Source organism: Parasteatoda tepidariorum, chromosome 1, assembly GCF_982258835.1.
Source record: "Parasteatoda tepidariorum strain Cologne lab strain chromosome 1, Ptep-v5.0, whole genome shotgun sequence".
NCBI lineage: Eukaryota > Metazoa > Arthropoda > Arachnida > Araneae > Theridiidae > Parasteatoda > Parasteatoda tepidariorum.
Genome location: NC_141755.1, coordinates 133,351,366 through 133,373,581, shown reverse-complemented (window position 1 = coordinate 133,373,581; position 22,216 = coordinate 133,351,366). Strand labels below are relative to the sequence as shown.

Below are 22,216 nucleotides of genomic sequence, written 5' to 3'. Positions count from 1 at the left end.
CATTAGTTTTAAGCATCTGTACAGCAATCTAAAACGTCGGAACTTAAAACAATAAAAAAATCAATGGAAAAAACTATTTAAATCTTTTAATGATTGCAAGATAGAACAATTGAAGAAACAAATTCCGTACTTTTAACAAGTCATATTTCTATCGCCTTTCCACACTAAAATACCATACATCAATTTCAAACCAAATATCCAACACTGTTGGGCTGATTTTCAATTTATAGAATTTATGCCTCTTTCAACCATGAAGTACCAAGTAGAAAAAAAATACTGAGTGACCCAAAAAAACCTTGGATAAGTACTGTTTAATATATTTTCACTAAGCAAAAGAAAATAACTCCGGGTGATTACACATCAGTAAATTTTTATATTTATTTACATTTCAATATAGAGCCATTTTATACTTTATTTCATCCAAACAGTGCTCTTTATAAAATTAATTGATATTTTTGTCTTTAAACCAATATCTTAAGAAAATTTCTTACATAATGTTGTTTACTTTGAATTAGCCCTATTGTTTTAGGAGATATTCAGTATTCGCAGAGGCAAAATTGTCACATTTTGCATATTCTTTAGAAAAACACTAGATAAAATTCTTTAAATTTTTTTTCTTATTAGAAATTAGAATATTTAAAGAATTTTTATCTACCCCAATGGTTTTTTTTGTTTAGATCATTTAATTGTTTTTCTTCTTACAAATAAGTAATTCCATGGGGTCATACATAAAAATTTAACATTAATTCCTTAGAAAAATTATCTTATAAAACATAAGTTATAATCATCAAATTTTTATATTAAATATTATTACATCATAACCAATCGAAAAGCAGTTTATTTCATAAAAACTGATTATAAAAAGTTCAAATTAAATGGATTCAATTGTGGGTGTCTGATGCAAACGCACAAAAGTAAAAAATGATCACTCATTTAATTGATTGATAATTGTTTGAACTCTGTGAATTTGTTTACAATTTAAATGTAAATATGACTGAATTTTGAAGCTGACACTTGAATAAGAAATTCTATGCAATTCTTAACTTGTAAAATATGATGTATAATTAATTTGAAATTTTTTACTTCAGTGTCAGACATAAATTTTTCAAGATGGATATAAATTTTAGTTAATGATAATCACTATAATGACTGAAAATTATTTTCATTTTAATCTTGATACTATAAACATTATTTTTCAATTAAATAGCTTCTTTAAATTAAAATGTTTAATATTTCCTGTTGGAATGAATGGACAGGGTGGCCACTCAAATCAAACTTCCCTGATTTTTCCAGGTTTTCCAGTAAAAATCTTAAAATTTCCAGGTCAGCATTTTTTTTCCCTGCTAAAGTGTAGTATAGGTACAAGAAAAGTGTCAACATTAGTGTATTAATCAATATAATAGAGTAGTATTTCATTTAAAATGTTATTTTTTTTAATATATCATCTTGAATAGATGTGGAGGAAATATATCATCTTGAATAGATCTGCAGAAAATTAATAAATCTTTCTGTAGCAGACAATATTTATCGATGTGCCTCCTACTTCTATTTAGTGGCATAGCTATCAGTGAACAAGAAAGATCGTATGTCTGGTTGTAACATAGAAGATGAGCCAAACTTTTGGAAAACAATTTAATATGAATTCTGGAATAAATTTTTAAATGAAATTCTCTTTTTAATAGTTTCATAGGCCAATTACAGGCCCAATAAAAAAGTAATAATTTTTATCGCACTTTCCTAAAAATTGAACAGGATGTAAGTTATTGTTGTAGTTAGCTATGCAAGTAGGCTTAATATTTTTTTCAGAAAATTATTTTTTTTCTTTAATCAAAAAATAAATAACTACAGAATGCTCTGATATTATTTTTTCTCTAAATGCATAAATTTTTCAAGCTCTAAGCAAAATGATTGATTTGAAATGTTCTAAATTAAATTAAATTGTTACTAAAAAAATTAAAACTGAGATGCTCATCTGAAATAAATAAATAAAATTAAATAAAAAAAGTGTATTAAAATTTCATCGATCACTTTTAAGTTATTATATAAATAACTTCAAGTACAACATAGTTTCAAAACTCTTATTAGGTTACTGAGGTGAAATATATTATTGTAAATTAACCTAAAGGAATATTTATATTGTTTCTCTTCATATTTTACTTCATTTCATAAAGAAACGGTGAAATAAGAGATGAAAATAAATAAAAACAAATGTAATGAAAAGAAAAGCAGTGGTGTTTGACTGAGTGATGTGTAAAAATAATTAATTTAAAATAAAAATATTTATCATAAAATTCTTGCTTTAAACAGAAAAAAAAATTTATTATATTAAATCCTAGTGCTACAGTACAATTAATAATGTATTTTGTTGTTGCACGTAAAACATCAAAAGTGTATCTTGAGAATTTTTTTTTGAAAATCAAAATGAGAAATGTTTCTACATATTTGTGCAAGATAACCTGTTTTGTTATAGTTTACTTTAATTATTATTCCTCCCCTTTTCTATTATTAGCATGAATTTTTTTAAAAAAAACCTGTACTTTCTTACAGATTCCTTTACCACAGTTGAAAATTTCAAATGATGTTGCCCTTCATTTAACAGCCTATGACTTATTGAAAACTGATATTTATAAGTTAAAAATCATTATTTCTAAATCTTAAATTTTTTACCTTGGAAATGATACCTAGTTTACTTAATAATAAGTTTAAAATTTTGGTCATGTGGTTGCTCAACTTGAAACCTGTCCTTGTACAGTGCAGCACACAAAAAAACAAAGTTTTGTTTTCCATCTTTCTAATAAGCAAATATAAATAAAAAAAATTCCATTCTAAGTTCATATATCATTCAACATGTTTTCCATACATTCCTTGGTTTTTGTCAGCTTTCTAGGTTAAAAGGAGAAACAATTTCGGAAATATCAAAATAAAAGTTATCATGAAATCCAGAAAATCAGCATCAATGCAACAATTGTAACAATTTTGCTATTAGCGATTGGTTGGCTTTGTTGAGAGAAATAATTCATTGGACAAAAAGCTTTCAGAAAAAGAGTGCAAGATAAAATCTCTAATTAAATTATAACCAATTACTTTTTGGAAAACTTTAAAATAGTAAAAATACTAAAACATTTTGAATAATTTTGTTAAAAGAAAAAAATACCTCCGAAGCATCAGAACAAACTTGAACAATTAATGAATTCAGCCCACAGACTAAAAGAAGATTTTTAAAAAAAATGCTACTTTTATAAACAGAAGCAAATACCCTAATCTTTTCTTCCACATTTTTGCCTTTCTTAAACTGCGTAGTCCCATAATCTCCAAAGAGGTCAAAGATTTCTCCATTCATTTCCCAACATAAAAGAGTTTGAAATGGCATTCTAGTTTAGCTGGGTAATAATGAAGAGAATTTTAATGCAAGTAAAGTATTGCTGATTTGATGATATTTCAACTTTTTTACAATAAATTTACGTCTAAATGAAAGTGGATATAACGGATGGGGAAATAATTTAAATTAAGAGAAAAATTCCAGCTTTTCTTTGAAATTCCCTGATTTTTCCAGGTTTTTATCAAAATTTCCCTGACTTTTCCAGGTTTTTTCCAGTATAAAAAAATTCCCTGATAATTCCAGGTTTTCAAGGTTTTCCAGGTGGGTGGCCACCCTGATGGATCAATGTGTTTTAGTAGCATTTTCCATCTTGTAAAAGTTAGGTGAAAAATCAACCATATAAACATTAACTGTGCAACATATCCTAACAACAATATAAATAAAAATCATATATAAGCAATATTTCCTAAATTAAATAGCTTTAAAAATCATGTAAAAAAAAGCTGTTGCTATTTTTTTTAATAATATTAAAATAATACCGAAAGTTTCATTATTTTTACATAAAATTAAAAAAAATCTGTTGAAAAAAATGTCACTGTACATTAATTTAAAAAAAAAATTACGGCATTATTAGCCTATAACAATTTTTTCTGGGAGAAAAAGACTACTTAGGAAAAATGATAATTTAATAGCTTTATTTATTGCCAGCGTAAAATTAAATAATCATTTTGTACAGCTCTTACAATCTACTCTATTTCATGTTTCAAAGCATACAATATCAACTAATATTACTTTTACTTGTGTTTAGTGGCATAGCTAGCGGTGAACAAGAGTATAAGTTTCCAGTTGTAGTACAAGAGATGTGCCAAACTTATAAAAAAAAATTTTAGATCTATTTTAGAAAAAATTTTAATCTCTTTTTAATACCCCTTCTCTAGTTTCATTTGTTAATTACAGGCTCAATAACTGCTAACAATTTTTATCCCATTTACCTAAAAAATGAATAGGATGTTTGTTATTGTTGTAATTTGCTAAGCAAGTAGCTTTTTTATTTCTTTCAAAAAATAATTTTTTCCTATACTCAAAAAAAATAAATAAACAAAAAGTAAATAACTACATACTGTTCTGAATTTTTTTTTTCTGTAAATACATACATTTTTCAGGTATTAAGCAAAATGATTGATATAAAATGTTCTGAATAAAGATAAATTGCTTCTCAAAAAAATAAAACTGAGTTAATTAGCTCAAATAAAAGAATGAAAATAAAATAATATATAAAAACTTCATTGATCAATTTTAAGTTATAATATAAATAACTTAAAGTACAGCACAGTTAAACAAATTTTAGTAAGTTACAGAAGAGAAATATGTTATTGTAAATTAACCTAAAGGAATATTTAAGATGGTTTCTATTCAGAGTTCACTTAATTTTATAAAGAAAAAGCGAAATAAGAGATGGAAATAAATAAAAACAAACGTAATAAAAAGAAAGGTAGTGGTGTCCGACTCAAATATAATTAATTCTTAATTCACAATAAAAATATTTATTATTATCAAAATCTTGCTTTTTAAACAGAAAAATAATTTAATTATGTTAAATCCAGTGACTTAATACAATTAATTATGTGTTTTGGTGTCGCATGTAAATTTTACGCAGTAATTTTTTTAAAAATCAAAATGTGAAATGTTTATACACATTTGTGCAAGATGGCCTGTTTTGTTACAGTTCACTTTGATTATTATTTTTTCCATTTTCTACTATTTGTATAAATTAAAAATAAACAAACAAACAAACAAACTGTACGTTGTAAGAGGTTCACTTATCATGGTTAAAAATTTGAAATGATGTAACCTTTCATTTAACAGCCTATAACTTATTGAAAACTTATATTTACAAATCGTTATTTTTTCACATTGGAAATGATTATTATTAAATTTAATAATACTCATTAATATTAAATTTAAAATTTTGGTCATCCCAAATTGAAACCTGTACCAGTACAGTGCAGAACAAAAAAAACAAAGTTTCGTTTCCCTTCTATTAACAAGTATAATTATTTTTTTTATATTCTAAGTTTACATCATTTAACATGTTTGCCATGCATTCCTTCGTTCTTAGGGTAAAAGGAGAAACATTTTCGGAAATATTTCTGGAATGTAAGTAAAACATTTACAAACTTTTGACATTGTGATTAATACACAATTTGAATTTTAAATTAGAAATCAAATATTAATAAAAGCATCTTTTTTTAAAAATAAAATATGTTATAAATGGTTAAAATGAAGCCCAGAAAATTAACATCAATGCAACAATTGTAACGATTTGGCTGCTAGCGATTCAAGAAAATGAGTGATTGGTTGGCTTTGCTGAGAAAAAATAATTCATTGGATGGAAGTACAAAAGATTTCAGAAAAAGAGTGTAAGTAAAAATCTATTATTAAATTATAATCAATTATTTTTTGAAGAATTTTATAAAGTTAAAAATACTGAAACATTTTGTTAAAAGAAAAAAAAATACCCCCAAATCATCCGAACAAACTTGAACAGTAAATGAATTTAACCCACAGATTAGAAGATAAAAAAACAGAAAAACCCTCTTTTTATGAACAGAAGCAAATATACTAACCCCTTCTTCCACCTCCCCCACAATTTTTGACTTTCCTTAACTGCTTAGTCCCATAATCTCCAAAGAGGTTAAAGATTTCTTCATTCATTTAGCAACATGGGAGAGTTTTATATGGCATTCTAGCTTACCTGGGTAATAATGGAGAGAATTTTAATGAAGTTGATGATATTTTAGCTGTTTTACGACAAATTTCCATCTGAATAAAGTGGATATAACGGATGGTAAAATAATTTAAATGAAGAAAAAATTCTAGCTTTTCTTAAAAATTCCCTGATTTTTCCAAGTTTTTTCCAGTATAAAAAAATTCCTGATAATTCCAGGTTTTCAAGGTGGGTAGCCACTCTGCTTTTATAAAGTTAATTTTTTAAAAATAGATAAAGTTGCAAACACTAAGCAACCAAACTTTATAAATGCAGACAGTTTCACCCATTCATAATCTGAATATTTATCTGTTATCTATTAGGAAAATTTTCAGAAACTTCAGTGACCCAGTGAAATGAAATCATTGAACAATTTTTGCCATAAACAAATTAAAACCAAAAAGTCATACATACCATAGAAGGAGCTTGATTAGAATTTGCTTGAGATAATCCAAACGGAATAAAACGATCTTTTTCTAAAAACAAGAAATAAGTATTAATACAGTTTTTAAAATAATTAGAATAAAATAATTTTTAACCATCTAAGTAATAGATCTGGCTCTTTTTAAGCTTAAACCTTTTAGCTAACATCAATTTTTATTCCGGTTCCAATATGTTTGCTTTCCTATACAGAAAACCTATTTTCCCACAATAGAGATACTGCGCTTGGTTAGGCAAAAATTTGCATAACTTTGAAAATTGGTTAAAAGGTTGAACAGGTAGCCTGTGTATTCAGTGGCGCCATCTATGCCAAAGAGTACGACTTCAGCCATACACACGTCACAGCCCGTTTTACAGGGAGGACCCATTCACACTCCATTCATTCCTCACAGCATCATAATTTTGACCTTAACCAGAGAAAGATCAATGTCCAATTCACTACTCCCAGAGGTATTGATTTGTTAGGGGAACTCTGAGGACTTTGTGACCCCAACAAATTTAAAGTGTCCTAGTCACAATTTGATACACGGGAATTCTTTGGCTAGCAGGATTCGAACTCACGAACATGAACCCAGCCATGTACCAACCGGGCTATTCCGGTCCATGCAACTTATCTCAATGTTATTTAATGGGTAACAAGTTAGTAGCAGGGAAAAGCTTACTCAATTTTGCCTTGAGTTAGAACTTGGAAAGCTAGAGTTTTCAAAAATTAAAAGCAAAAAATAAATAAGTAGATTCAGATTTGTTAAAATGCAATAAATTTTGATACAACTAGTAGAGGTAGATTTTTGATACAATTTGTAGGGGTAGAAGCAGTATCAAATCCCCCAAATGGATCACTCGTTAAATAATCACTCTTTAATTAACTTTTGAAAATAATAATGCTTTATGAAATTTGAATGCGCATAAGTTGATATGATACATATATAATGAACATTCACCAGGTATGATAACATTCACACTCCAGATTATGTGCAACACTCATCGGACTTGGAAGGTATGAAAAAAGAGCTACTGAATCTAACAAAAGAAAAATTGCTGCAAACTATGTCCTCCTTCCCACAGACATACAATACATTCTGAGACAAAAAAGGTGGAAATAAAGCAGTTAAGTAGAAATTGGTCTCAATTATTCAACACTATTTTCAGGGTCTAGATGATTGTCTGAGGGTGCCTGCAAGTTTTAATTTCTCTTACCAGAGTATTTCACACATATTTCATAGAGTCGAGATCTTAAGTTTTTCTAGATAATCTATTAAGTCTATATTTTCACTTTTCAAAAAATCACAGTCTATCTTATTTCTGTTCAAAACTGATTCACCAAATCTGGATCTAAATCAAATTTGGGTCAACTGTATCGATTAAGAGGCAAACATAATGGTTGTTTTCTCAGTTACTTGAGAAGTTTTGGCAAACCACTGGTTCTCTCCCTATGAAAGAGTTTCCCTTTTGAACAAAGGCGCCACTATCTATTCTCTAATGTTACCAGTGTAATGATTAAGAAATTTACTATTATGGAGGCTTAGTGTTGGTGATCCGAGTAAGCATTATGTTGAACAGCTGCAGACCCCCTATATCTTTTACAAACTAGCACTTTAACTAGCACAAGGTATAAAAAAGAACCCTTGATACTCTTTGTTTGACTTTTCAGAGGAGGTGAGGTTATCCCTATTTTCATTTTAAAGGTAACACATGACAACACAGAGCTCACCTGTGGTAGACAATTTTCCGAAAAAGTGCAGACTTTGGTCGAGTAGATTTGATAATCAGGTCTCCGGATCTGATCTCTATAAAGCATGATTGGTACACTCTAGAGAGCAATTTAAGCGTGCGATATCTCTCCAAAAAACCTTCAAGGGACTGAAATCAATATTGCTAGATGATCATGACCAACTGCCCAATTCTGACATTAACCCACTGGAGGATTTGACACATTCCTTTTAACATTTTTTTAAACTGCTCCAAAACGTTTACACCTTTCTTTAAATAACTGTGGCTCTGACCAATTCCCTTGGCCCTCCACTCAAATAACTATTGCATGAAAGGTCAATTTCTTCATATCTAGATAGATGAAATTCAATTTTCTCTTATCTAGATAGATGTTTTGGAGCAAACAAATTCTAGGCTTATTCCACATGCAGGACCATATTAACCTATTTTTTTTAATTAAATTTTTTAATCCACTATTTCATACTTTGAACTCACATGAGTAATACACTTGATTATGCAAAAGGCATTATACTTGTTGAAAGGTCATTAAATTTGTATTATATTAATTATGTTGATAGTAAATTTCACTAAAATCTATACAGTAGTTCTAGATATAATCTATTACATCTAAAATTTCTTCTTAATTTTTAAAACCATTGTATAACGGAACTTTTAGCTGTATAAGTTTTAAGCAAAAGAAATACGTGAAATAGAATGTAAACGTATTGAAATTTTTTTTATCAATTGTTATATTTAAAAATGTATAATGCAGTAAAATAAATTAAATTTAATACGAAATGTATTTTTTAACCAATTTTCAAAAAGGAATTCACAAACCTTAAACTATAAATTTTGATTTAATTCTATTTTTATAAAGTCTCGACAATAAAATAAAAAAAATTAAAAAAAAAAAAGAAATTTAAGAATACTATCTAAAGCAATGCATTTGCAGAGTCAAATAGCTGTTTTTCCATAGTTTACCCTCATAAGAAACATTATTCATAGTATTTAATAATTTGTAAATTCAGATTGAACTAACTGCATATCTGATCAATTGTATTAAAAGTTTCTAATATATGCAATGTCATCAAAATAAAGCATTTAATTCACTTTCTATAAGTTATCTTGTTTTTGAAAATCGATAAGGATTAAAAAACATTTAATAATAATAATTTTATTCAAACGATTAATATTTTACTAATTAATATTTTATTTGTAAAAGTTTCAGCAATCAGAAACAAAAACTAAAACTAGCAGAAATTACAGAAAATCAAAGGCTGTTAGAATTTCTATCTGAAATGGGAAGTTTCTTCTAAAATATGTATTGCATAACAACCAATTATTAATACCTGTTAAAAATTTGAAATAATCAAAATAAAAGAAATTGTTTAAAATATTCTAATCAAAATTCTCACTTTTTTTTTATTGTGATGCAGTTACATTAAAAGCACTTTCGAAAAGGTCTCCACTGAAAGGATCACTAGCTGCTACTGCAACATTAGTATCAACAAAAGGATCTATAAAATAAGAGATAATTCTAGACACTATACTTTCCAGAATTCCATAAATTAAGAAATCAAAAATTTATTATCATTAAAAAATTATTAAGTGAAACGAACTATAAAGCTGAAACATACATAAAATTCAGTTTCATTAAATTAAATAAGAAGCAAACTTCACAAAATAATAATAAAAACCTTAATTATGCAAAAACTGTTTATAGTACAAAATGTCATTTAAAGAGTGTAACAAAATCATTAGAGTTAAAAGCAAAGAGCAACATTTTTAGCTTAAAGAAAGAAATAATTTATAACTAAAACTTTATAACTCTAAAAAAACGAATCAAATAAAAATTGCCATTATCAATGAGAGGTTTAGTTACAAGCAATTTTAAGATAAATACAGGAACTTATTCAAAGGACCATTAAAAATTTTATTATAAGTCAAAATAAAATTCTCCAAAACAATATTAAGACTTAATAAAATTTTCATATAAAATAAAACGACATAATAAAAGCCTTTAAAAAATTTTATATTAAAATTATAGTGTGGTCTCCAAGTCATAATATAAATGTCAGCAGTAGAATTGTTAATATCAATAGCTATGAACAGCCTATTCACATAGTGTAGGTTCACATCCATTGTTAAGTAATTTTAAGGTGGGAAAAAAATCATACACTTTTTTAAAATTTACAAATATGGCATACAAACATTGACATGTGTTTTCAGATATGCATATATTTACTCTGAGGATTGGCTAAAAAATGTTTTGCTTTATAGTCTGAAATTTCAATTTAAAAGAGAACAGAAAAAATAGAAGATTGATTATGGAATGATATATATACATATTATATATATATATATATATACATATTATATATATATATATATATATATATATATATATATATATATATATATATATATATATATATATATATATATATATATATATATATATATATATATATATATATATATATATATATATATATATATATATATATATATATATATATATATATATAAGACCCACTACTTTTAAATGGATCCTCCTAGAAAGATTCCAATAACATTTAAACAAAATAGATAATGATAAAATATCAAAATATCTATAATTCAAAAAAAGTATGAGTAAAACAGGAACATTTTGAGCTTTAAACCCAGTATTTTTTGATAAAAAATGGGGGATTATGATTAAAACGTGTTATAAATTTGTTCAGGTTCTCACCGCTCTGAGGGAAAATAGAAGGGTACTCAGGTGTAATAATATGCAAATAATAAGTTTTCAATTAGTTATTTTGTTATCAAATTGAAACATTATTATTTTTATGAATATTTTTTTTAATGTATCAAAGTATTAAGTCCTTGAGAGACTATTGTTTATAGATACATTATAACAATACTACTATATATTATATAATTGAATATATTATATAATTAAAAATTAAAAATACCTTAAGTAAAACTTAAAATTAAATATTGTATATTAATTAGTTTCTAAAAATATATAATTTGCTTTGAATAATTGTTAACAACTACAATTTAATTAATTTCATTAAATTTGGGTTCAACTACCCAAATCAATTCGAATCTGAATTTATATGACAAACAAACAAACCAAATAAACCAAACAAACATAACTGCATGTTTACAGAGATATCAAAAAGTATTATTATTATTTCAAAATAATTTTCCAATTTGAGTTCCACATATTTACATGTTGAGTAATAATTAATTCTATAAGTATGCTTGAATTGACATAATTCTCTTAATGCCTCACATAGCATGGGGCCACATGTTTAGAACACTAACCATATTTTGTGTGCATATTTTGTGAATAATAAGAAAGTTTTAAAATTTTCTCTTCAAAGAAATAAATGGGAAAATATGATTACCTGAAAATCATTCACAGGTGTAGTTACAGCTGGTTTAACTTCATCAAAGGTTTTTGGGACATTAAAAATATTTCATGCATTTTTAAAAATTATTTAGCTAACTAAATAACAAATGTGGTTTTGATACAGTCTAATATAGAATCAAAGTACTTATATAAAAATAATTTCAAATACTTTTAGACAAACCGTACAGATTTTAATATTCGTGAAGAAACTAAACCTATAAAAAAAATTAGTATCCAAATTTCTAACAAATTAAATTACCACAAAGTTGCATAAATTCAATAATTTGGAAAGTATAAATTCGATTTAATGAATTTTATGAAGAAAAAAAGTTTAAAAACAATAAATTTAGACTTATATAATCTAACTAATTTAACATCTGCCAATTCAATAACAAAAAGCAACAATAATAAAAATTTAATAAATATCATTGTATAAACAAATATTTTCTGAGAAATATAAACCATTTTTGTTTCTAGAAGAGGGATTAAATGATGCATGAACTGAAAACTAACTTTTTGAAACAAAACACATTTTTTATACATCTCTGATGCAGTCAGGCACTTTTTGCACATTTGTGGAATAGTAAAGTGATTATATCGAATACTTTATAGTTCATTCACTATTTTCTTAAAGTTGATTACAGTAAGCACTTGAAAACTACCTTTTGAATATGAAAAAAAAAAAAGATTGAACATCGAATACAGCTGAAAAGTCCAGACTCATAAAAGAATTTCTGCCCTTGCATTTAGTGTACATTTTTAAACATGCTTAGCAAGAAAATTTTCCCCTTTAACTTATGAAAGTAACACAAATCATTGAATGTATGAAATATGATACAATGCAAGGCTGTTTTATAGTCACCATAGTTAATTAATATGTACTTTTAGACTCTTAGTCAATATAAAACGCATATTAAAATTAAAATTTAAGATATGAAAATGTTTCTAAAATTCAACAATGCATTACAAAGGTAGGACGAGAAAAAAATATCAAAAATGATATTGCAGGAAAACACTAATTATTAGAAAAATCCCAAGTAAAATCAGGCTATCAAATTGGTTTTAATGAGTTTTAGGTTTCCATTCAATTTTAGATATAAAATTTCAAACTTTAAAATGCTTTTTCCGAAATTTTCAACAAAATTGCAGATAACATTTTAGTAATATATAATAATATTCCATTAGAAATATATTGGTAAAGTCGTATCTGTAATCTAGCATCCATCTTACTTGTGATTGAGAAGGAAACTTTTTTACATACATTATTAAAATTGCAAATATAGTTACATTTAAAAAAACACCTAGAAAGACAGTAAACAAAAAGTAATATTCTAATTTTAAGAAATGTAGAAATTTTTCAACCATATTGCAGTAGAATTTCTACAAGAAATAATAGATGTTAAATTTATTTACTTTCACTGGACTACATATGGACAATATGAATCTTGTAATTAGTTATTTTCCATATTTATTGCAAGATTTTTCCAGGTTTAAATGAAAAATGCATTATTTCCTAAAAATTCCAGGTTTCTCAGAACTTGTAGAAACCCTGTTCGCCTTTTTTTCTTCACCAAATTTTAAAAACGTTTTGATGTCTTTCTCACTTAAATGTTCATCTGCAAACTTTGCTAATTCATTTTTAAAAAGTATTCTAAAAATATATATTAATAGGAGTCATTACAGAACACACTTTATATTATATGCAATTTCTTTTATTTAACAAAAACATTGAAATTAAACTGCCACAATCTTTAACTTACCATAACTAAGCTTTGGAGTTTAAAGCCATGGTTGGACCCCGTTTAGCACTATTCATATAATTTCCAAAAGGCAGAATAACCTACAAAAATCAAGAGTTTATTGCTACAGTAATACAATAGTTGATTATCTCAGTATATGATGTAATAATTTCATACAGTATATGATGTATTCATATATTGTATGAGATTTAATATTCATTACTTATATGATGTAATCATAATAAGTAATGAGTATAATTGATTTTATTCAAAATAAGTCCTTAGCTGGCAGCAAATGTAATTGTAATGCATTGATCTGGTTAACTTGTGCATTATATTCATAAATTAAACATTACATAAGAAATGTATGTATATAATAACAATGTGTATTTGTGAATAAAAAACTTTTAAAATCATCACTTTAGGAATAAAGCATGCCTTTGAACTTAATTATTTCAATAATTTATTGAGAGAAAAAACTAAGATTAGAAATATAAATAATACTCTTATTATGTCCTTATTCTTAATAAGTTCAATATTATAGTCAAATTCTTATTTAGTACAATTATCTCTTTTGATTGTATGTTGCATAAAAACACAATTTTTTAAAATTATATTTAGAATATATATATATATATATATATATATATATATATATATATATATATATATATATATATATATATATATATATATATATATATATATATATATATATATTATATATATATATATATATATATACATATATATATATTAAAAGTATTTTCAAAGCCTCAATTTTTTTAAAGAACAAATTTATAGTAGACTAGTAAAGGAAATACAAATGGGCCAGGTCAAATTTCAATTTTATTTTATTTGTCTTTCAAATGATTTATTTTAACAGCATTTGATTTACAAAATTATCTGAAGATATTTCGTCTACAAATTAATTTTTAATCAAAGAAGTAGAAGGTCTAAGTAAGAATATCTTTTCTATTGCATTTTGTTTTTATTGTATTTTACAGGTTTCAAAATTTTCATAGAAATTTAAAATTTCAATTTTTTATGACGTTTAACAGAGTTTTTGGAATGATATAAGTATAATAACAAACATGTAAAGCAATGGACTATAGCCAAATATCAGTTGAAATATTATGCTCAAAACAGATTAAAGAGGGTTACAAATGCAATAAAATTTTTCTGTTTTAAATCAATCAATAAAAAATGATGAAATACTTAAATGGGCACGCATTTAGAAATGGATTAAAAAAACTTTTAAAAACTAGAGAACTGAAAAAAGATGGATGCTCAAACAACATAACTGTAGATACGTAATAAATAAAATCAAATTTTTTTTACCACACATTTTATAATTTTCAAATACACAAACTAACCACACATGCATTCATGCAAACACAATGCACATGCATTCAGGATTAATTAACTGAATACTTACTTAGACCTATCACTGCAAAGTTAAGAATAAAATAGAAGTAGTATATAGTTTATGATGACAACTTTAGTATCACTGCAAAAAAACAAAGAATTGTTAATAAAAATATGTTAAATGCAAATCTAGAAAAATTGCTTAAGCAGATCTGTTCACAACAAATATAAAGATCTCATATCTTAGCTCCTCTGTGGGATACTTTGGCTCTGAATCTGTTATTTTTCTGCAGCTTAGCATCCAATATAATAATTTATTGGTAGTTTTTTTAAATCAATTTTTTCTTCGATAAGTTAATTTGATTTGGAAGTCTAGTAAGTCTTAACTAAGTAAAAATGTGGTAATAGATGTGTTTTAATAATTGTTGAAAGAAATAATTGAGGTCGCCAGCAAAAATCGAGAGAATAAGAAATTTGTTATATTTAGTTAACTTATGTATTAATATTTTAATTATTTTATCAGATACAATACAAATGCTACCGTTTAACTTTAAAATTTTATATAAAGCCTAACTAAAAATGGGATAAGTTTAAATAGTTGTTTAAGCATAAATAACTTTTTAAAATCAATATAGATAAATTAGAAAAATATTTTCAAAATGTAGACGGGAAATTAAATAACGGTGTTTAGAGAAATTAAATCATTGGGGGGAAAAATATATATCATATATAGTGAGAAAAAGGATATTTATTATTATTTTTTTATTATCTTAGTAGTAAGAAATGGGCCGGCAAGATGTTAAAATTCAATGCAATTCATTTAACAAAAGATGTTTTTATGAATACATTAAGAGAGTTTTTACATTTTAGTTTCAGAATTTCACATGTGTTTAAAAGTTTTTAAAAACCACTATATATAAATTTGGAAATCTATAAACAATACAGCAAAAAAAGTAGATAATGAATTAACAATATATATTACTGAAATTTTATGGCTTACTGAAATTTATTACAACTTACTTGAGGAAGTTTTTTCAGCTTTTTGGAATTTTTAATTGACCGTGATGCATTGATAATGGCGTTGATATTCTAGATAAATAAATAAATAGCATGAATCATCTCAAAAGCAGAAAAAAGTTAATAAAGGAGGAAAAATACGTTAATTTATCAATTCATAAGTGCAAGATTGCTTATATACCTAAACATAAAAGAGGCGTAGTAACTAAGATGCAATTCACAAAATTTTAAACTGTTCACATGACACTTAGTAATACTAAAATATGATTATTGCCAGCATGTCATAAATAGCACAGGGAATGTACATAAAAGGGTGTATAACAAATTAGTAAAAGCTCTAATTATTGTGCTGAATCATACTTCATACAGTAAAACTCTGGGAACAAGGGACTCAAGGAAACAGAAAAATGCTTGTAAAATACAGTTGTTCGTAAATATGAAATTAACATTAGAGCAAAAAGAATTAAGAAAGAGGAACTTACTTGGAGGAACTTATAACATATTTTTTTTTACGCATCTCAAAATTTTTGTCTCTATAAGAGTTTTATGAATATCATTCTAGAAGTGTAGTCATAACGAGAAAAAAAAAACTTCAATTTTTAGAGTTTTTTTTAATACTTTATAGAAGCACCTTCTTTCTTTTTTTAAAGGAAAATTGCATAAAAAAATCTTGATACACAAAAGTTTTTTTTCTTTCTTTACTTTTTTTGGTTATAGTCTTTAAATCATTAGGTTGTACAGTAACAACATTTCACAAGAATTGGTGAACAACAGATCTTTCATAAATGTAATAAGTTTTACACAAGTCACAATTTCTCAGAATGATTTTGTATTAAAGTGTTTGAGTTGAACCTTGACAACGAAAGTTATACAATTAAAAAATACTATTCAAAAAACTTCCATAATATATTTAATAAAAACTAAATAACATAAAATTATCATGAGTAAGTTTCAGGAAAAAGATTTAAGTTCTATGAATTATTTTATGTTACTTGTTTAAAATATATCATAAATTTAAAAAAAAAATTATGAACTTACTAGAGTAATAAGTTGAATATTTTCGGTGAATCCAGCCATGTAAGACATGATATTGAGCTTCTGAGATAACCTTTCAACTTTAGACTGTAAAATAATTAAATTAACTTCATAAGGCTTTAAAATAAAAAGCAAATAATGTATTAAACCAATATACAGTTTGCAGATATATTTTAAAATCAAATACATATTTCATAAAATTCAAACAAACCTGAAATAGGAACTTGTCTTCGTCTGTTAAAGCATCAACAGACTTCCGATTACGTTCATATTCTATATAAGCTTTCATCTAAAAACAAACAACTTTTGTCAATTTTGAACAATTCATTATTATTATTTTTTGAAATCCCAAAATGGAATTAAAGTTATCTCACTTATAACAACATAGAGTGAGTTTTGACAGGCAGATGTTAGTGAAACTTTATAGATGTCATTACTTGAACCATAGGAAAAGAAATGTACAATTAAAAAAGTTCATATTTCAATCAACTGATGGAAAGGAAAATTATTCTGCCCAACATAAAAAAAAACGAGCATTACTATTAAAAATATTTAATTAGTCAATTGTGCTGTAGGAAACATTGACATTAGAAAGAGATTACTACTAAACTCAAAAAGACAAAGTTTTTGGAGTTAAGGGTGCACTGCAAGGAATATGACAGAAATGGCTTTTATATGGAATTAAATCAAAAGCAAGTTTTAACAGGTCACATAACTGATATGGATCAAGAAACTTTAATAGTTTACTCCTTTGTACAACCCCAATTACTTTGACCCTTCCATTATAAGGACTGATACATGAAGTCCTGCTTCATAGATACCATGTTATTTTAACACCCTTTAACATTAGAACCTTTTATTCTAATATAGTGATCAAGCTTGTTGCATTTTTGTTTCATTCCTGAAAAATCACACAAAAACAAGTGTTATACATTTTTACGCTTTGGAAACTAACATTTTTTCTATTCACAGTTGTCAGTGAATCAAAACAGGTATCAAAAATATGTAGGAAATTATTCAAACCACTACTATTTTGTGTTATGGCTCAATAAAGGTGAAACAACTGGGATTCTCTATGAATGAAAAAGAAAGAGTGATGGGACCACCTATTTTTTAACTTAAAGAGTACTAGGCATATTTTATCCTCGTGGTGGAACCAGCTCAAAATCTCTTGCAACATTGTAAATTTCTTTTCAAAGGGTTCAATACTTTTATCAATCATATTTTCTCTTGTTTGAAAACTGTATTTTTTGCTTTTTGTTAAGTGCTGTAAGAGGTGGTTTATTTTTCAGTTAAAACAAGTGGCATTCATATTCGTCTTGATTTTATTTTTGCTTAGACTTAATAGAAGTAGACAGAAGAATTACGTCAAAACCACAAATTGCTTAAAATATTTAATATACTGGAAAGCACTTTGTTTATAATAATTAAAAATTGGGAACTAATTGTGAAGAAAGGCGAACAATGTGTTCTAATTTCACTCCATTATTTTTGTGAGAGAAAATTTCAAAATCTAGAAAAAGCACTGAATGACATTCTAAAAATTATGTGTAACACTGAGTGTCATTTGAAAAACATATCACGAATTACATTAATACGACTTGCACTTTATTGACATAAAAAAAAAACTGTTAATGTCAATTATTCTATTTGTTTCACATTTCATTTTAATGTATAGTATGTTTTTCTCAAAATGAAATAAGTTCAGCATTTATGAATAAGTAAATATTTGCATTAGTCTTGTCTTCATGATATAGCGATGTCACATTATAAGGACAATTTTTCGTTGGACCACTGGGGTCATATCGAGCGTTAACTGTAGCTGGTGAAAGTGGAATGTACATTAAACATATTTTAAATATTTTAACTTAAAATTTTTTTTTGTTCTTAATGGGTGCTCTTTTCTCAACTCTAAGTCAAACCTTGAAATAGTTTTTTTTAACGCTAATCCAAACAATGCAAATGTAGGATGGTCTAAACAATACATAGACTGAATTTCATTAACTGTTAACTAGAATGGACAAAATGTTGGTCTAAACATAGTAAATGAAATCACTCTAAAGTTTCAACATAAGATATAAATGGTAATCATAAATTAAAGTGTCCGGTAGGTGAACTCACTTCAGCTTCAGTTGGCACCATTCTAAGAAGTACTTCAACATAATCCTGAGAGAGAGTTGTCAAATCTAATGCATTAATAGCCCTCACAACCACACCACAAGGAAGCTCAACCTTCCGCCTAGAGATGGCCATATTTCTCAATCTGTTGTGTTCCAATAAAGTAACTTTTTCAGGTACCTACAAAGAAATCATTATTTTATTATCTTTTACTCTTTAGAAAAATTTGGCTTGTAGCAATGAAAAGTTTTCAGTTACCTTGAATCTCTTACTACTGTTTATAGCTTCATTACGATCTGAAAAACCTCCCTGGATTCCCAATTTGAAATGGTCTTCGAACTCAGTGAAGTCTATAACCTAAAATACATTATTTAAAGTTAAAGTAGCTAATTAAACACAAAATTAGTTCAAATAAAATCCTCTAAAAACAAAATCGATAATTTTAGTTAATTTCAAGAAATGTAAAAAGCACGAGAAATGTTTGTCAATTTTATATTTTTAGTCTTTTTCTTTTATTTACTTTAAAATTAACTAAATTTTTTTTTCGAACAATAAATGAAGGCAGTTTTTTGCTGAAGAGATAGCTCACATTTGCCTTTGAATAAGATAAGAAAAATTTGAATTACTATTTTTTGTTGTTTTGATTTATTTTGCCACTAATCTTCAGGTTTGTTTAAACATTTTAAAACTGCCAATCCTCTTATTTAACTCTTAATTATCTATATCACCAAAAACCCGGACTTGTGTTGGACAGCAGTCACAAAATTCCCTAACAAACATTATCATTTTCAAGTACATACGGAGGACATCTACAAGATCATTCATATCGTGAATGATCAAATTAGTAATAGGGATTTGCCAAATATTTTATGATTGACTGATTCGACCTCAACTGTTAAAGTTATGTAGTATGGGTATCTTAATCCTGACTGATTGTTGAAACGTGGCAATTGTTAACATTAGCAACTGTTCTTTCCATTCTATTTTGAGTAAGCCAAAGTCATCAAGTATCAATTCTCCTAAGTGACTCATACTATATTTTTCTCACAAAGATTTCAATTACATTCTTACTTAATATAAAGATACGCACTAAGCCATGGAGAACAAAAACAAACTATTTATGTATCAACGTTGCCAGATGCACAAAGCAAAAATCTATTAAGGTTACAATAAAATACATAAATAAATAATAAATCTAAATTAAGTAAGAGACGTAGACAAGAAAGAATTATATTTCAACAAATTTGATGTGTGATATAACTCAGTATTTATTAACTTCATGTTAATTAACATTCTAAGTCATGTGGATAAACATAGTTCAACATTAACACGCCATTTTGATAAGAAACAATCAGCTGACGCCAACGTCACAGTTGTAGGTATCTGTGATCTTCTTGAAGTGAAAGTACCCAAATGGCACAGCTGAATAAATATTCATTCAACTGGCTAATATTTTTCTTTTTTTAAAATTAATTTTAGTCCAAAAACTTCTGTTTAAAAAATTTATACTTTTAAAATGTTTTGATTTTTAAAGCTGATGAAAAAAAAGTTTTTGAGGAAAATAAATTTATTGGATAAAAATTTTCGTTTTGTAATTTTAAATCAATTTTTAAAAAATTCATTCTGTGCAGAAAAACTTAAAAAAGGTAAAAGGAACTCGGAAAAAGGTAACATTAAATTGTAATTGAAACATTTTTTACCAACAATACTGACATGTTTTGTCACAGCAATTTAAATAAATAATAATTGGTAATCTATTAGAAACAGGTGCTCACATTGTGCAGCTTGTCATCATCTAATTCGCTGAATATTGTCCCTTTAACTTGGTTAGGCATGAGTGCTATCCAATTAAGGGTTGGTAATTTGTATTTGGTTTGGAACTTTCTCTTGATTGTCATGCCTATAATATATACATACTAAAGTTACAATAAAATATTTTAAAAGGTAACGTTTAACGAACCAAAACTAAAGAGTTTATATCGAGAAACCCTTAAATTTTTTTATTTATTTCACATAACCACCCAAAAATTTATGCTTGCTTTGCTGCATAGGCATTTCTAAAAATTCAATTAGTAATAAAAAGAGACAAACAAAATTAAGATCACTAAAGATTATAAATTAAAATAACATTCGGAAATAATAATATTGAAAATATGTTAAGAACACTATTGTCTATACATAAGCAAAAGAAAAAAAAAATTAAAAAATCACTTAAGCAAATACATAATATCTATTTGAGGTTGTTATGAAGAGCTTGGGAAAATATAGAGCCTCATTTTTTTCGGAGGTGAATTTTATATTAAACTCTTTTTCAGTATTTATTAAAGATAAGTATTTATAAGTTTCCGGCCCAATATCTAGAAACCTACAGCCAACATCTCCAAAGGAATAAAATGTTTCCCCAAAAAGGTTTTTATACTTTAGAACCAAGATTTGGTGTTCATAAAATGGATAATCTTTGAATTTGTACCCTCTCTAGGGACAAAATAAACAGTTACTTATTTTTGCTTTTATTAAAATGGATTATTTACAAAATTGTATTAGAAATTTTAATAGATTGTCTTTGATAACTTGGAATTGAATAATTGCAATTGTTTGAAAAAGAATGGTCTGCAGTTACAACAAAAGCGTTTTACAAGAGTGATTAAATTTAATAAGCACATTTAAAAAATTTGAAAATAATTTTATATAAATGTATCCTAATGAGAATGAGTCAAAATAAAGCATATCGTTAGATCTTAGATTTAAGAAAACAATGTAATAAAAAAAAATGCATTTCAAAGCGCTGATTACAAATGAAGATAAGAATGCTGACGAAAAAGTATTTCAAATATTTAGTTAAAAACAAATACAAAAAGCACTTTTGAAGTTATTGTTAAATGAGTGAAGCACATTTAAACGATTAAAAAAGGAAGAAAAGAATACCATCTTATGGGGCTTGCATCATGCCAGGCATGGGTGGAGGACCAAGCGGAGCCTTCATCATTTGTGGAAGGGGTGGAGGTGGCATAGGGAGGGTAGTGGAGGAGGGGGTGGTGGTGGCATGACTTTGAATTTGACCATCCATTGCAGTTCCTCCGATAACAGTTCCTAAATTATTAAGGAAAACAAAATAACTTCAATAAAAAAAAGTAGTAGCATTATCAGATTTTTTAAAATAAAGGTTCATTTACTATAAGAAAAGTTATTTAGAGCAAAAATAATATTTTGATATTAGTTAGTTCAATTTAGTTTAAAAGCAAATACCAGACTTAAAGTTCAGAATTCAAGCTTGTAGTTTACAAGTTCCAAGTTACAAA

At 26.3% G+C, this 22,216-nt stretch overlaps 1 protein-coding gene across 3 annotated transcripts in view; it reads right to left on the bottom strand.

Moving 5' to 3' along the window:
- The window catches only part of LOC122270875 (formin-like protein), a 36,396-nt gene extending 14,399 nt beyond the window's left edge, over positions 1 to 21,997 (bottom strand). For 2 of the 3 annotated variants that reach the window (XM_087153441.1, XM_087153439.1), the window contains exons 1-10: positions 21,843 to 21,997; positions 20,693 to 20,817; positions 19,176 to 19,274; positions 18,921 to 19,097; positions 17,011 to 17,088; positions 16,803 to 16,886; positions 15,768 to 15,836; positions 13,401 to 13,480; positions 9,653 to 9,754; positions 6,501 to 6,562 (exon numbers count right to left, since the gene is read on the bottom strand). In XM_087153441.1, coding sequence (XP_087009567.1) covers positions 13,406 to 13,480; positions 15,768 to 15,836; positions 16,803 to 16,886; positions 17,011 to 17,088; positions 18,921 to 19,097; positions 19,176 to 19,274; positions 20,693 to 20,815 — 705 coding nt within the window. In that variant the 5' untranslated portion in view covers positions 20,816 to 20,817; positions 21,843 to 21,997 and the 3' untranslated portion in view covers positions 6,501 to 6,562; positions 9,653 to 9,754; positions 13,401 to 13,405. The remainder of the gene's footprint in view (positions 1 to 6,500; positions 6,563 to 9,652; positions 9,755 to 13,400; positions 13,481 to 15,767; positions 15,837 to 16,802; positions 16,887 to 17,010; positions 17,089 to 18,920; positions 19,098 to 19,175; positions 19,275 to 20,692; positions 20,818 to 21,842) is intronic. The other variant, XM_087153444.1, reaches the window with a different exon arrangement.
- Positions 21,998 to 22,216: the final 219 nt, after the last annotated feature.